General features: G+C 46.5%; 1 protein-coding gene across 1 annotated transcript in view; it reads left to right on the top strand.

Moving 5' to 3' along the window:
- The window catches only part of LOC117531894 (dystrobrevin beta-like), a 111,628-nt gene that overhangs the window by 57,773 nt on the left and 37,197 nt on the right, over window positions 1-16,658 (top strand). Inside the window, 1 exon segment of the mRNA XM_034195085.1 lies at window positions 11,098-11,172. Within this exon segment, the coding sequence (XP_034050976.1) occupies window positions 11,098-11,172 (75 nt within the window).

The raw sequence follows: 16,658 nt of genomic DNA, 5'->3' as shown, positions 1-16,658 counted from the left end.
CTTAGAACATCAAAATCTCATAATCACGTTGAATTTTCAACAGCCAATTTTCTGCTCTGTCTCGTTATAATCCCTGCAAAGTCTGACTTGTTTGCATCTTTTTGTTTATGTTGTTTATGTGCAAATTCTATTGGTGTTATTAAGTCTGCCAATGATGTTATAAAATCATTGGCGTGTATTTATTTATTTGCCTGTCTCTTAGCTGTTGGGAAGGTGTCGTAGCACGGACCCACAACAGGGGGCGCAAATGAACGGACAATGAATAAGCCAAAAAGTAACAATTTAATGTTGTGATAATACACAACAAAATTCACAGAAATCTGCACAGTCAATTGACACCAGGTGACGTGTGGGCAGGCTCGAAGATAGAAGACCCCCGACGAGAGAGAAGCCGCGTCCCACACGGCTTCCACCACCAACGGTCTGAAGAACACCGGAGCCGCCAAGTCCCGAGTCCCCAGGTGGCCTCTTTTTTCGGCTGTCGACCCTGGTACTGCTGGCAGAAAGCAGAGAGGGAGGAGGGAGCACCTCCACCTCCAATCACACACTCGTGCAGCTCCTGGTTAACCAATTATCTGGGTTGGGGTGTGAGGCGAAGCCGTCGCTGTCACACCAAACGCCAATCCCTCAGACAAGGCAACACTCCAGGAAAACGGCTGCAACAGAAGTTCAGGTTATTACACACAAAGTGTCAGTCAGCAGAGAAATTACCTCTTCGGTAGTTGCGATTTCTCGGCGAGGAGGTGGAGTTGCAGTCCGGCTTTTATGGTGGTGATGATGATGATGAACAAGTGACAGCTGGTGCAGAGAATGACAGCTGTCACTTCTTCTGGGTCTGGCGCCCTCTTGTGCTTGGAGCCCGCACTCCAAGCATGGCGCCCTCTGGTGGTGGTGGGCCAGCAGTACCTCCTCTTCAGCGGCCCACATAACAGGACCCCCCCCTCAACGGGCGCCTCCTGGCGTCCGACCAGGCTTGTCCGGATGTCTTGTGTAGAAATCGGCCAGGAGGGCCGGGTCCAGGATGAAGCTCCTCTTCACCCAGGAGCGTTCTTCAGGTCCATACCCCTCCCAGTCCACCAGATATTGGAACCCCCGGCCCTTACGACGGACGTCCAGGAGCCTGCGGACTGTCCAGGCAGGCTCCCCGTCAATGAGCCGGGCAGGAGGCAGCGTAGGTCCCGGAGCACAGAGGGGCGAGGTGTGGTGTGGCTTTAGACGGGAAACATGAAAAACAGGGTGAATCCGCAGTGAAGCCGGGAGTTGGAGCTTCACTGCGGCCGGGTTAATGATCTTGAGAACACGAAACGAACCTGTCTTTCAGTTTCGGGGAGTCGACACACAGAGGGATGTCCTTGGTCGAGAGCCACACCTCCTGCCCGGGCTGGTATGTGGGGGCCGGGGAACGCCGGCGGTCCGCATGGGCCTTGGCCCTCGTCCGGGCCTTTAACAGGGCAGAGCGGGCGGTCCGCCACACCCGGCGGCATCTCCTGAGGCGGGCCTGGACCGAGGGCACACCGACCTCTCCCTCCACCAGCGGGAACAATGGGGGCTGGTACCCCAAACATGCCTCAAAAGGGGAGAGGCCGGTAGCAGACGAAACTTGGCTGTTATGGGCATACTCGATCCAGGCCAGATGGTGACTCCAGGCCGCCGGGTGCGCGGAGGTGACGCAGCGAAGGGCCTGCTCCAGCTCCTGGTTAGCCCGCTCTGCCTGGCCGTTTGTCTGGGGGTGGTACCCGGACGAGAGACTCACAGTGGCCCCCAGCTCCTTACAGAAACTCTTCCACACCTGCGAAGAGAACTGGGGACCACGATCTGAAACAATGTCCGATGGTATCCCATGCAGCGCATGACGTGGTGGACCAGGAGGTCTGCCGTCTCCTGGGCCGTCGGGAGCTTCGGGAGGGCCACGAAGTGGGCGGCCTTGGAGAACCGGTCCACTATCGTGAGAATTACGGTGTTGCCCTGGGACGGCGGGAGGCCCGTGATGAAGTCCAGGCCGATGTGAGACCAGGGGCGATGAGGCACCGGCAGGGGTTGGAGGAGTCCCGAAGTCCTCCGATGGTCTGCCATGCCCCTGGCGCAGATGGTACAGGCCTGGACGTAGTCCCGGACGTCGGTTTCCAGGGACTCCCACCAGAAGCGCTGCTGGACTACTGCCACGGTCCTACGCACTCCGGGATGACAGGACAGCTTGGACCCGTGACAGAAGTCCAATACGGCAGCTCTTGCCTCTGGTGGGACGTACAGTCTGTTCTTGGGGCCGGTCCCCGGGTCCGGGCTCCTTGCCAGGGCCTCCCAGACGGTCTTCTCCACGTCCCAGGTGAGGGAGGCCACGACAGTGGACTCGGGGATGATGGTCTCGGTGGGGTTCGACAGCCCCGCTTTGGCTTCTTCTTCGTGCACCCGGGACAATGCATCTGATTTTTGGTTCTTGGTCCCGGGGCGGTACATGATCCGGAAGTCAAAGCGCCCGAAGAACAGAGACTAGCGGGCTTGCCTGGGGTTCAGCCGCTTGGTGGTCCGGATGTACTCCAGGTTCCGATGGTCCGTGAAAACCGTGAAAGGCAACGATGCCCCCTCCAGCAGGTGTCTCCACTCTTCAAGAGCCTCCTTCACCGCGAGGAGCTCCCGATTGCCGACGTCATAGTTCTGTTCAGCTGGGGTCAACCTGTGGGAAAAATAGGCACAAGGATGGAGAACCTTATCAGCCTCCACGCTCTGGGACAGCACAGCTCCTATCCCTAAGTCAGAGGCGTCCACTTCCACTATGTACTGGCGATCAGGATCAGGCTGCACCAGAACTGGTGCAGTCGAGAACCGGCGTTTCAACTCCTGGAACGCGGCTTCGCACCGATCCGACCAGGCGAAGGGGACCTTGGTGGAGGTCAGGGCAGTCAGGGGGCTAACTACCTGACTGTAACCTTTAATGAACCTCCTGTAGAAATTTGCAAAGCCGAGGAACTGCTGCAATTTCCTGCGGCTTGTTGGTTGGGGCCAATCTCTCACCGCCGCAACCTTGGCCGGATCAGGGGCGACGGAGTTGGAGGAGATGATGAACCCCAGGAAGGACAAAGAAGTGCGGTGGAACTCGCACTTCTCGCCCTTCACAAACAGCCGGTTCTCCAACAACCGCTGTAGGACCTGACGTACATGCTGGACATGGGTTTCAGGGTCCGGGGAAAAGATGAGTATATCGTCCAGATATACGAAGACGAACCGATGCAAGAAGTCCCGCAAGACGTCATTTACCAAAGCTTGGAACGTCGCGGGGGCGTTAGTGAGGCCGAACGGCATGAGCAGGTACTCAAAGTGACCTAATGGGGTGTTAAATGCCGTCTTCCATTCGTCTCCCTTCCGGATCCAAACCAGGTGGTACGCGTTTCTAAGATCCAATTTAGTGAAAATTTGAGCTCCATGCAGGGGCGTGAACACTGAATCCAACAGAGGTAACGGGTATCGGTTGCAAACCGTGATCTCGTTCAGCCCTCTGTAATCAATGCATGGACGGAGTCCGCCGTCCTTTTTGCCCACAAAAAAGAAACCAGCACCCATTCGGGAGGTGGAGTTCTGGATCAGCCCGGCAGCTAAAGAGTCCCGGATGTAGGTCTCCATTGATTCGCGTTCCGGACGTGAGAGGTTGTACAACCTACTGGACGGGTACTCAGCGCCCGGGACCAAATCGATGGCACAATCGTACGGTCGGTGCGGGGGAAGAGTGAGCGCCAGATCTTTGCTGAAAATGTCAGCAAGATCGTGGTACTCCTTTGGCACCGCCGATAGATTGGGGGGGACTTTAACCTCCTCATTAGCTGTCGTGCTGGGAGGAACCGAGGATCCTAAACACTCCCGGTGGCAGGTTTCGCTCCAATGCGTCACAACCCCAGACGGCCAATCTATCCCGGGATTGTGCTTCACCATCCATGGAAATCCCAAAATCACTCGGGAGGTAGAAGGTGTTACATGGAACACGATCTCCTCCCTGTGATTTCCAGACACAACCAAGGTCACTGGCTGTGTCTGATGTGTAATTAATGGAAGCAGGGTGCCATCTAGTGCTCGCACCTGCAATGGTGCCGGCAGAGTCACCAGGGGGAGCCCTACTTCCTTTGCCCATCCGCTATCCAGCAGATTCCCTTCCGACCCCGTGTCTACCAGTGCTGGGGCGTGAAGGGTTAAATCCCCACAAAGGATCATTACTGGGATTCGTGCAGATTTGCGGGGTTTCCCTGCGTGCGTGTTATGGCCCACCCTTAGCTCAGTTTCTAAGGACGGGCGTTGTAGTTTGACCGTTTTGGGGCAGTCCTTCTGCATATGCTCACAAGAGCCGCAGACATAACATTCCCCGCGGGCCAGCCTCCTTTGTCTGACGTTTGTTTTTATTTTGGCCCTGCTCGTGTCCATAGCCTCCTCAGCAAGGGGAGCTGTAGCCACACGGGGCTCTCTGGCAGTGAAGCGTGGGGACGACGTCACCCTTTCGGAACCGGAAGGGGGAGGGACGGCTCGTGCCCGGTCACACCCCTGGCCTGCTCCCGACGATGCTCATTCAAACGGTTGTCTAAGTGTATAACCAAATCGACAAGCCCGTCAAAATCCCGCGGTTCCTCCTTAGCCAGCAGGTGCTCCTTCAGGACCAGAGACAGTCCATTTACGAAGGCGGCGCGGAGCGCAACGTTATTCCAGCCGGACCTCGCTGCCGCGATGCGGAAGTCGACTGCATACTCGGCTGCGCTGCGGCACCCCTGTCTCATTGACAGCAGCACGCTTGAAGCGGTCTCGCCTCTGTTGGGATGGTCAAAAACTTGTTTGAACTCCCGTATAAACCCAGCATAACACGTTAGGAGCCGTGAATTCTGCTCCCAAAGCGCCGTAGCCCAGGCGCGTGCCTCTCCTCGAAGCAGACTAATAACATAAGCCACCCGGCTGGCGTCTGATGCGTACATGACAGGATGCTGTGAAAAGACGAGCGAACACTGCATGAGGAAATCTGCGCATGTCTCAACACAGCCTCCGTACGGTTCCGGAGGGCTTATGTATGCTTCAGGGGACGGTGGGGGGCGTCGTTGAACGACCAGTGGAACGTCTGTTACAGGCCCAGGACCAGCCAGAGGAGTGGCTGCAGCAGCGCCCTGATCGTGCGCTTCCACCCTGGTGATGAGAGCCTCCATTCTGCTCGGCCACTAAATCCAGCCGAGCTGTGAAGGCGGTTAAGATTTGCTGCAGCTCACTCAACACGCCTCCCGCTGACGCCTGTGCTCCTGGCTCTTCCATTGGCTGTTCAAGCTCGGGTTGACGCCCCTCGGAATCCATGACGATGGCCGAGAAATCCTGTTGGGAAGGTGTTGTAGCACAGACCCACAACAGGGGGCGCAAATGAATGGACAATGAATAAGCCAAAAAGTAACAATTTAATGTTGTGATAATACACAGCTAAATTCACAGAAATCTGCCCAGTCAATTGACACCAGGTGACATGTGGGCAGGCTCGAAGATAGAAGACCCCCAACGAGAGAGAAGCTGCATCCCACACGGCTTCCACCACCAACGGTCTGAAGAACACCGGAGCCGCCAAGTCCCGAGTCCCCAGGTGGCCTCTTTCTTCGGCTGTCAACCCTGGTACTGCTGGCAGAAAGCAGAGATAAGATGAATGAGTGTGAGTCCGCACACTCAGTAATCCACAGTCCATACACAGTTAGGAGGGAGCACCTCCACCTCCAATCACACACTCGTGCAGCTCCTGGTTAACCACTTATCTGGGTTGGGGTGTGAGGCGAAGCCGTCGCTGTCACACCAAACGCCAATCCCTCAGACAAGGCAACACTCCAGGAAAACGGCTGCAACAGACGTTCAGGTTATTACACACAAAGTGTCAGTCAGCAGAGAAATTACCTCTTCAGTAGTTGCAATTTCTCGGCGAGGAGGTGGAGTTGCAGTCCGGCTTTTATGGTGGTGATGATGATGATGAACGAGTGACAGCTGGTGCAGAGAATGACAGCTGTCACTTCTTCTGGGTCTGGCGCCCTCTCGTGCTTGGAGCCCACACTCCGAGCAGGGCGCCCTCTGGTGGTGGTGGGCCAGCAGTACCTCCTCTTCAGCGGCCCACATAACATTAGCAGGATTATGTCAAAACTGCTGCACAGATTTTGACAAAATTTTCACCACAGATAGATATTAGGCCATGGAAGAGTTGAATTTCAACTCGGCTTCGCCTCATTGAATGGAACATTCCAGCTTTCACCTTATGAAATATTCGTACCATTGAACTCATAAACATTCGGGGGTTTTTTTATATACTAATAATACTAATGTATTTACTAGTGGGGGAATGTAGGTCCTTTACATTGACCTGCAGCACTGGAACACCTCAGGGCACGGTGCTTTCACCCCTCTTCTTCACCCTCTGCACTATGGACTTTCACTACAACTCCGATACATGTCACATGTGGAAGTTGTCAGATGACACTGCAATTGTGGCATGTATTGGGGGGTGAAGAGGGGGAGTATAGGAACGTGGTGAAGGACTTTGTGGGATGGTGTCAGCAAAACAAGCTCCTACTCAACACCACCAAAACAAAGGAAGTGGTGTATTGACTTCAGGCGGGCGCCAGCCTCCCTGCAGCCCATCGTAATCGACGGATCCGAGGTGGAGGTGGTTTCCACCTATAAGTACCTTGGGCTGCAGCTGGACAACAGGCTGAGCTGGGCAGCTAATATGGATGCTGTCTACAAGAAGGGACAGAGTAGAATGTACTTTCTTAGGAGGCTGGCTTCATTCAGAGTCTGCTCCAAGTCATTGTACATGTTCTATTAGTCCATCATGTCCAGTGTTTTTTTCTACGCCGTTGTGTGTTGGGGGGGGGGTGCGAGAAAGAAGGACATTCTGAGGCTGAACCTGCTCATTAAAAAAGCAGGCTCTGTGGTGGGACTGTGTCTGGACCATGGAGCTGTCTGGACCCTGTGGAAAAGGTGCTGGAGCGGAGATCAGGGCAATCCTGTCCAGTAAGAGCCACCCCCTGAACGCTGTGATTCCAAGCAGGGGAGCGCGTTCAGTTCCAGACTCCGCTCCCTCAAATGCTCCACTGACAGACAGACAGACTGAAGAACTCTTTTGTCCCTCGGGCCATCAGGGTGTATAATGCAGCCACATCAGCCAGGGGCAGCAGACAGGGGGTTATAAATGTCTAAACATAGTCTCAGGTGCCTTGACTCCTGTAACTTGTTGCACTTTGTATACTGTTTTTGTACTACTTATTTATTAACTTGTCTCGGTGCTGTTTTTATTCATTAACTTATGTTTTAATTTGTTGTGTAACTTTTATATGCTTGAATGAAAGCGACGGACGCCACACAATTTTCCTCGGGATTAATAAATTATCTATCTATCTATCTATCTTTAGTGAGATGATCAAAGTACTGTATTTTTGCTTTTAATGAACCTAATACAAAATGTGTGTGTGTGTGTGTGTGTGTGTGTGTGTGTGTGTGTGTGTGTGTGTGTGTGTGTGTGTGTGTGTATCTATCTATCCTGCTGTCACAATTAAGATAACAGGTCAGCGTGCATCTATATTTTTTTTTATCAAACTCTGAAAGTTGAAAGCTGTCTGAAAGTTGGAGAAAAGGTAGTTCAAGTTGGTCTTGTTGTATCATATTTTTAGCTGCTTAAAGGCATTTGAAGTCTGTTGTGTATTTGTTGTCAGAAAAAGGATGTTCACTGTGCCACCGCCCCCCGCCCCCTCTGCCATCTGACAAGTACTGTAGAATGAAGGGCCCACATTGTCATTCACTGCATATAGGCAGCGCGAGGCGTAGCGCATTGCAGACTTTGATCTTCTCCTGCCTTAATGTGACGCGGGTTCACTCTCTTTGTGACCTCTGAGACACCGCCTGACCTGACGAGGAGCCCATGGTGATAAAACGTCTGCAGATAAAGGATGATAAGGAAAGTATAGGAGGAGTGCTGTTAATCAACATTTCCACCTCACTTTGGCGTTCCTGTTAGAAATACTCTGAAATACTTGAAGGACAAGTTCTGGACTAAAGGAAAATAAAATCCTGGTTTCAGGTTTTTCCATGTAAGTGACACTTTTCTCACACCTGATTGTTGCACAGAGTTCTGCTGTTGTACTGATGATTATTTATATGAGATGTGTGAGGAGCTTTTGACTTACGTAATTCACTGAAGATGATGAATTTTTGTGAAACTGGAGATAAGATGTAATTATTGCAAATATCAAAGCTGGAGCTGCTCGCTGGAGGTATTTTTGAAGATTTTTCTAATTTTCTGTTTCCGTGTGACTTAGTGTGTGTTACAGGGAGGTGAAAAGACGGAGAGAGAGCAAGCGTGTTTTTGTGTGTATGAGAGAGAGAGAGAGAGAGAGAGAGAGAGAGAGAGCATCTACGCGGTCATACAATCATGTGACCGCTGAGTTTCCTAGGAGACAGCAGCAGTGTAGTACATTGAGATGCTCGCCTGCTCAGTTGAGGGCAGATTAGGCATCTGGCAGCAGCAGTTGGATGTATTTTTGCAGCCGGGCAGGTGCGCTGTCTCCCCTCACAGAGGTAAGTCATTCCTCCTGTGGCGCCAGACTTCAGGGCGGTATACCGAGTACGAGATGAGAAGTTTCTTGAACTGAGATTTGACTCGGATTATTTGTGCACAATGTCTAGCCCCTGATGGAGACTGCAGAGCAGAATGTGCAGGTTTACCCCCCCCCCCCCCCCCCCCGCCTTTTTTTAATCTGCAAAAATATTTTTGCACAATAATCCAATAATTAGTGTAATTTTTTGTATTTATGTGCACATTATATTAGATAGCAAACTTTGTGATTATTTTATCTTTTAAATCTGTTTGCAGAATCTGAATCTCAGCTGTATCAAGCAGTAATTAACTGCACCATCTGCAAGAAATAAAAGCTGCATCCGCTTTAATACAAACGATATGTAATTCACTTTGTGAGCAGATAGAGCTCCAAATGAGCGGAATTCAATTAGTGAGCCAAAAATTGTGCCATTACTCATGCCCTGACTTGTCTGTGTTTGTTTAGCAGCAGAACAACAATATTCAATCTCTTTTTTTGTAGGTGGTTTTGTGCTGCTGAAGCACTTACGGGCAAAAAGACTTTTTTTTGTTGTTGTTGTTGAATTTACAGTGCGTCCAGAAAGTATTCATAGCACTTCACTTTTTCCATATTTTGTTAAGTTACAGCCTTATTCCAAAATGGATGACATTAATTTTTTTCCCTCAAAATTCTACACACAACACCCCATAATGACAATGTGAAAACATGTTTTTTAATTTTTGAAAAGTTATTAAAATTAAAAAACTAAGAATATAAGTATTCACAGCCCTTGCCACGATGCTCAAAATTGACCTCAATTTCATCCTGTTTCCACTGATCATCCTTGAGATGTTTCTACAGCTTTATTAGAGTCCACCTGGGGTAAATTCAGTTGACTGGACATGATTTGGAAAGGCACACACCTGTCTACATATAATTCAACAGTTGACAGTGCATGTCAGATCACAAACCAAGCATGAAATCAAAGGAATTGTCTTTAGACCTCTGAGACAGGATTGTCTCGAGGTATAAATCTGGGGAAGGATGCAGAAACATTTCTGCTGCTCTGAATGTCCGAATGATCACAATGGCCTCCATCATCTCTAAAGGGTAGAAGTTCAGATCTCTTCCTAGAGCTGGTCACCTGTCTAAACTGAGCATTCAGGGGAGAAAGGCCTTAGTCAGGGAGGTGACCAAGAACCTGATGATCACTCTGTCAGAGCTCCAGCATTCCTCTGTGGAGAGAGGAGAACCTTCCAGAAGGACAACCATCTCAGCAGCAATCCACCAATCAGGTCTGTTTGGTAGAGTGGCCAGACAGAAGCCACTCCTTAGTAAAAGGCACATGGCAGCCCACCTGGAGTTTATCAAAAGGCACCTGAAGTACTCTCAGACCATGAGAAACAAAATTCTCTTGTCTGATAAGACAAAGATTGAACTCTTTCGCGTGAATACCAGGCGTCATGTTTGGAGGAAATGAGGCGCCATCCCTACAGTAAAACAGAGTGGTGGCATCATCATGCTGTGGGGATGTTTTTCTGTAGCAGGAACTGGGAGACTAGTCAGGGTTGAGGAAAAGATAAATGCAACAATGTACAGAGACATCCTGGATGAAAACCTGCTCCAGAGTGCTCTTGACCTCAGACTGCGGTGATGGTTCAACTTTCAACAGGACAATGACCCTAAGCACAGCCAAGATATCAAAGAAGTGGCTTCAGGACAACTCTGTGAATGTCTTTGAGTGTTCCAGTGAGAGCCCAGACGTGAGTCTGACTGAATATCTCTGGAGCAATCTGAAAATGGCTGTGCATCGATGCTCCGCATCCAACCTTTGGACTAAAGCTGTAAACAAAATGTGGAATAAGTGAAATGTTGTGAATACTTTCTGTATGCACTGTAAATTAGTCTAATTCTGGCAAAAAATGCAGATGGCTCAAATTAGCACCATAAGCCACAATAATGAATGTTTAAACAAAAACTACTGAATCCAAGCTTCTGTTGCAACAACTGCTAAAAGAAAGCATGACAACAGAGACGTGGAAATCATGTGCAGGAAACACGTGCACAGAGCGATATTCCGACCCAGCAATCGGTCTTCCATTGATTCAGCAGCCAGATGGATGCCGTAGCTTTGTTTATGCTCCCAAATTGCCTCCTACGATGTCACCTTTATTAGTTTTCAGTGACTCTCAGTTTAATTCGATTTCTTATCTGCTGTTGTTCCCTATGCTCATTTTAATTAGGTTCTAGCTAACAGCCTTAAAAACATCTAAATTGCCCAAGCGAGAAAAGTCAATTATTTGGCAACAATTTTGACTGGATTCGCATTCAATGTCTTGGTAGTTTGCATCGTTGACATCCAGTGTTTCCTAAAGAGTCCATCCTACCCATTTCACTCAGGTTTGGAGAAATAAACTGAAGTCCAGATCACTGATTCATGAGTCTAATAAAATGCAAATTCCTCCTGCTTCATCCCCTGATGACACGCACCGCAGGCCTCTGCAGTGTAGCATTAAAGAACTCTAATTTTTTCTTTTAGTCAGCTGAAACCAGCAGCCAACAACATGAACAACACAATGCTCATGTCCTCTGCTACACCTCCTCCTTCCAAAAGGTAAGTGCCTCAGTGCACCGTCAGGATTCATTATTTTTAAAGCTGCAGTGTGTAGGATTTAAGAAATGGAATATTATCCAAATAATGAATGTTTATGAGTTCCATGGTACGAATATTTCATGAGGTGAAAGATGGAATGTTCCATTCAATGAGGCAAAGTCGAGTTAAATGGAATATTCCATCTTTCACCAAATTAAATATTCCTTCCATTGAAGGAATGTAAACACATTCATTATTTGTTTTATATAATTGTTAAAATAGATCCTTTGGCGATGGTCTAGTGGTTAAGGTGTTGGGCTTGAGACCAGAAGATCCTCGGTTCAAATCCCAGCCTGACTGGAAAATCACTAAGGGCCCTTGGGCAAGGTCTTTAATCCCCTATTGCTCCCGATGTGTAGTGAGCACTTTGCATGGCAGCACCCTCACATCGGGGTGAATGTGAGGCATTATTTGTAAAGTGTTTTGAGTGTCTGATGCAAATGGAAAAGCGCTATATAAATGCAGTCCATTTACCATTTATCCTTGTCATTTGATATTATATTAATTTATAAACAACAGAAAAGGGACTTACTTTTTGGTGTGCATCACTGGTGCTTTGACATCAACAATCCAACACGAACTTTAAATAGAAGTCCAAAATTTTTCTCAGTCAATTTTTAAAAACAGATCTAGTCTGTGATACTTCAAAAAAAAAAAGAAAAAAAAAGTCTTTGTGTACTTCCTCAGTCCAATGAAAAATTGCATCAGAAATTTGTCCAGGTTTTCATCCTAACAGCTCTTCATGCCTCTAGATGGCTTATGGCATAGTGGATGTTGGTGTGTGTTTGTGTGTGTGTTAGAAGAATTAGCACCGTCAATTAGCTCGTTCAAATCATTGTCCATCAGCAAAACAAACTCCACCGTGTTTAACTAAACGCTGTCCCCATAGTATGTGCGTGGGTGGAGTTTGTAGCGTGCAATGGCACAAAATGTATGGAACCAAGTTTGCACGGTAAATGGAACCATATTTGCATGCTAAATGCAACGCAACCATGTCACGTGAAATACAAAGCACCAATCAAATAACAAGGATCCACTCAGCCATTATATACAGCATTCATAGCGATCTGTTAAGTAGAGTCTAATTACCTGCAAGTACAAATTAATGTGTTTTCATCAGCATAGAATGAGCATTTTATATCTACATGGGAGCGGGTCCCCGTCATGGAGGCTGCCATGTTGCACCACCACGTTGACAGTAGCCCAAAAGGTTAGTTACACCATCTTTCACATTTGGCAGTGCAACCTGCAACCTCACCAGTCATCACTAGATGTCCCTGAATCATACACACTATAGTTTTAAGACATCACAGTAGGCTACATGAAGTTCTATCATGTGCTCAGTAGGGAGAATAGCGAGTCTAATCAGACTACAGATGTTATTTGTTCTTTCACACTTGACACAGATTTTTGCATCAGAGCAGCACGCATGAGTGTATTTTTAGAGGAAGATTTGTTACACTGTCACAGAGAATATGAGAGCACTTCAACTTAAAGGGCTGATTTGACAAACAGATGATGATAGAATCAGAGCCTCGTGTAAACTGATAGCGATGACTCAGTGAGAGCAGCCTAATTATTCTCATGTTTCAGCCCGCCTTGATTATGATTTACTCGGCGAGGTTATGATTTTAGTAATATAGAGAGCTTTGAGAGAGCTGTAATGTATTTGTCCTGCAGAGATGTGCTTGGTAATTTCTTTTTCCAGTATCTCGTGATACTGGAAAAAGATTGAATTTCTGAGGGATATTTCCCTCAGGATTTCTCACGCCACATGAGAATGAAAGAGGCGTCACTTGCAAGATTGGAAGGGTACACATCCAACCATTTTTAAGATCAGGTGTTTGTTTGAAATCCAAAAAAAAGGGCTTTGTGAAGTATTCGCAATATTGATGAATGGAACCTGTTGCTATTCCTGTGCCGGGTTAGCACGCTACTCCAAGGAGCTCAGGCAGCCGTGCCAGAGGCGCTTTAATGGCATTTTTTAATAGTTCTGCAGTCAAGTTTAACACAAGATTTGGTATTGTGCCTTTAATGCAAGAAAAGGCTTCAAAATATCTTTATTGTCTGCATGCACAAAGATTTCCCATTTGTGTAGATGTAGAAACATTATCATTATTATCTGTATGCTGCAGCAGAACAGAAACGCAAAGTGTATTTCAGATGAATAAAGGGATGACATTATATCAACTTAAAGAAACTTGTGCCAATTCAACATGCAGATCCACCTTGGATTTGCTGTGGCGACCCCAAGTGCAAACAAGGGAGCAGCCGAAGGGACTTACTATTATATCAACTTAAACTGGCATCCGTGCATGATGTCAGACTGCTTTGTTTCTTTAAGTAAAGGTAATTTTATGACCTTGCTGGGAGATGTACCTTTTCGCTTTTAGAAAAATAAGGATCGATACCAGATTCAATTTCTTGCCTAGGCGAACATTATGTGTAGTGCAAGAGTCGTGTCTCACAGGACGGACAGCATCACAAACAGACCAGGAAGGAAAATGACATGATAGGTACACCCGAGGCGGTAAACGATGCCTCTGAAAGCATCGTATGTTGCACCGTGTACAAGAAAAAGCTTTGCTCTGCTGTGGTTTGTGTCACTGTGGCAGTAATGAAGAATTCTGATGACCTTTGTCTTGACATTTTGCTCTGTGAGTCAGCCCTGCTTTGGGATGGTGCCATGCACCGAAGCTGCTATTGCCTTGGGGGTGCATAACAAACTACAACACTCTCATATTTAGTACAGAAATTGCACATTAAGTCACTGTGATGTTTCCATAACAAGTTGTGCTGCGTGTCAGTGTGGACAATGGAGATAATGTGGTGAACTGGGAATGAAGCAGCAGCCTGCACAGAGACTGGTGGACAGAGTTCAGCTAATCAGTTAGCACCCAGTTAGCGAAGCTAGCTTCTTTGTTAGTGGATTAGCTTAGCTTTGCCCATTTGTCTATCTGACTCCTTTACTTCTTACAGAAGTATTTCTTCCATTTCTTTTTATTGTTGTTTATGCACTTGTTACTTCTTACAGAAGTATTTTATTTTATTGTTGTTTATGCACCAACAACACCAGATCAATTTCCTTGTATGTGAGAACTTACTTGGCAATAAATTTGATTTGATTCGATTCAATTCAATTCAATCCAATCAATCAGCTTATAAAGTGCCAAATCACAACAAAAAGCCATCTCAAGGCGCCTCACACAAAACAGTTCAACATAAAAATTCAAATGAATAAATAAAAATTAAAAAAATCAAGCACATAATTAAAAACAGAAGTAAAAAATAAAACAAATAAAAAATAAAAACTATTCATAAGTTTTAAGTCTTGACTTAAAAATGTCCACGGACTCCGACTGCCTCACGGTCGCAGGAAGACCATTCCACAGAGCAGGTGCATGATAAATAATAGCTCTTTGACCTGCTGACTTCTTCTTCACCCTGGGAACACAGAGAAGTCCTGATTCTGATTCTGATTAGCTGTTCAGTCAGCTTTGAAAACGATTATCAGAACAGTTATCTTTCACTAAATAGTTCCACTAACTTGACGTCAACTAACTTTATTTAAGGTTAATGGTCAAAAATGTGTGTAAACCCTAAAATCAGGTGTGTACCTGTTGGAGCTTGAGCTGAACACTCGTCCAATAAGTGAAATTGAGACGTCGTAGAAAGGAGGAAATTGCTCACTTTAATTCCATTAAAATTATTTTCCATGTTATTATTTTTCTTTTTTAATACATTCTGTAGTGAGTATAATCATTCTGTTAAATGAAAACTGCTGATTAACTTCATTTAGTAGAAGAAGAGGAAGAAGAAGAAGACATAATTATGTACATCCTGATCATGTCTTTGCATGGTTAAACCTTTCTGTGATCTTCCAAGTTTACACTTTAACATATTAAAATTTCAGCTCTTTAGCTATGTTTTTCAGGTTTTTAGAGCCAAAAACAACAATAAAAAAACCAAGCCAAATACACATTCTTATAATAAACGTTAGTGGCTAGCCATTAGGTAGCTTCAGCTAAATGATTTAGAGGTTTATTGACTTGCATGGTCGCGGCCATGTCACTGCCACTTTACTTCCACGTAAGGTCCGTCGCTGGTGTGAAAATGCGCTGCTGTCAACATGTTTTACCATAGAGATACATTGTGTATGTGGAAGTTGTATTTGTTCTTGAATTCCAGATTTAAGCAATTATTTGTTTGAATGTAATTATATTTCTGTTGTCAGGGCCTTCGTGTGGCCTTCAGCTATTCACAGGGTTTGGATAATATCACCCAGACGCGATATAAAACCAAATTAGCAGCAGCAGGACTGGCATCTTATCCGTACCAACTCGAAACTGGATGATGTAAAAATGATCCTACACAGTTGCCAGATGTTCAGTATCCTGATATTTATTCCTACCTCATAGACACACCAGGTATTTTTGTATTTTATATCATATATATCGTGCATGCATTGCAAATTGCTGGTCTGCCCCAGGAGGGGCCAAGCTGCTGATTATTTCTCCAAAAAGTAACGCATGATGTGATGCACAATCCTCTTGGTGTGTCATGATGGATTTTAATTTTCTTTCTGGCTTTGTTGGTAAAACCCACTGCCTCACATTGCCGAGGCATAAAAAAACAAAAACCTAAAACAGTGGTGAAAATGAAAAAAAAAAAAATTTGCATCAACTTCATTGTCTGCTACTGATTGTTTACACCCCAGCTGGTGTTGCTAAGCATGTTGCTAAGACCTTACAGACAAGTGCCTCGCTGTGCAAACGAGTCAATACTCAATAAGTTAGGATTATTGAAGCTAACTTTTCAGTTAGCAGATTAGCGGTTATGGAAGATAACTTTTAGGTTAGTGCGTGTCAAAGTGTTCCATGGTGCATATCACAAAATGGCTGATGTACAAAATGTCCTTGTATTTGATTAAAAACCATCTGATATTTTTATAGCTGTCTAATTGATAAAACCAAAGTATTCGCATCTATTTGGACAGCATGATAGAACACTCTGGTTTATTGTTTGGCATCAACATACACAAAAACGCGTGCACTACACCTGCTTATAACTGCCTACTTCACTTTTGCAGCCACTCACATAGCCGCTGATTCACGACAGGCTAAGGACCGCCCACATGGGGCTGGCTGCAAAAATAAAAGTTAGCATAGGGAGGAAATCTGTGTTCTTTTTTCCAGATGTAGCATGTGATCTGGTCAAAGACCCCAGCCCAGTCTCATGGTTTTTTTTTTCGTGCTCCTGTCACAAAATGATTTAAATTTTCATCACAGGGCTTTTTTAACTCACTATTACTAGCTCTACTCCTACCCCCAACCCTAACCATACCCCCCCCCCCCCCCCAACTTCACTTTTAATTTCGTGCAGCCATCATGGAATGAATTAGAAGGAATTTGTGCTGCCATGATGAAAATGAGGCGCTTTTCGTGACA

Source organism: Thalassophryne amazonica, chromosome 19, assembly GCF_902500255.1.
Source record: "Thalassophryne amazonica chromosome 19, fThaAma1.1, whole genome shotgun sequence".
NCBI lineage: Eukaryota > Metazoa > Chordata > Actinopteri > Batrachoidiformes > Batrachoididae > Thalassophryne > Thalassophryne amazonica.
This window is presented reverse-complemented; position numbering and strand designations above follow the sequence as displayed.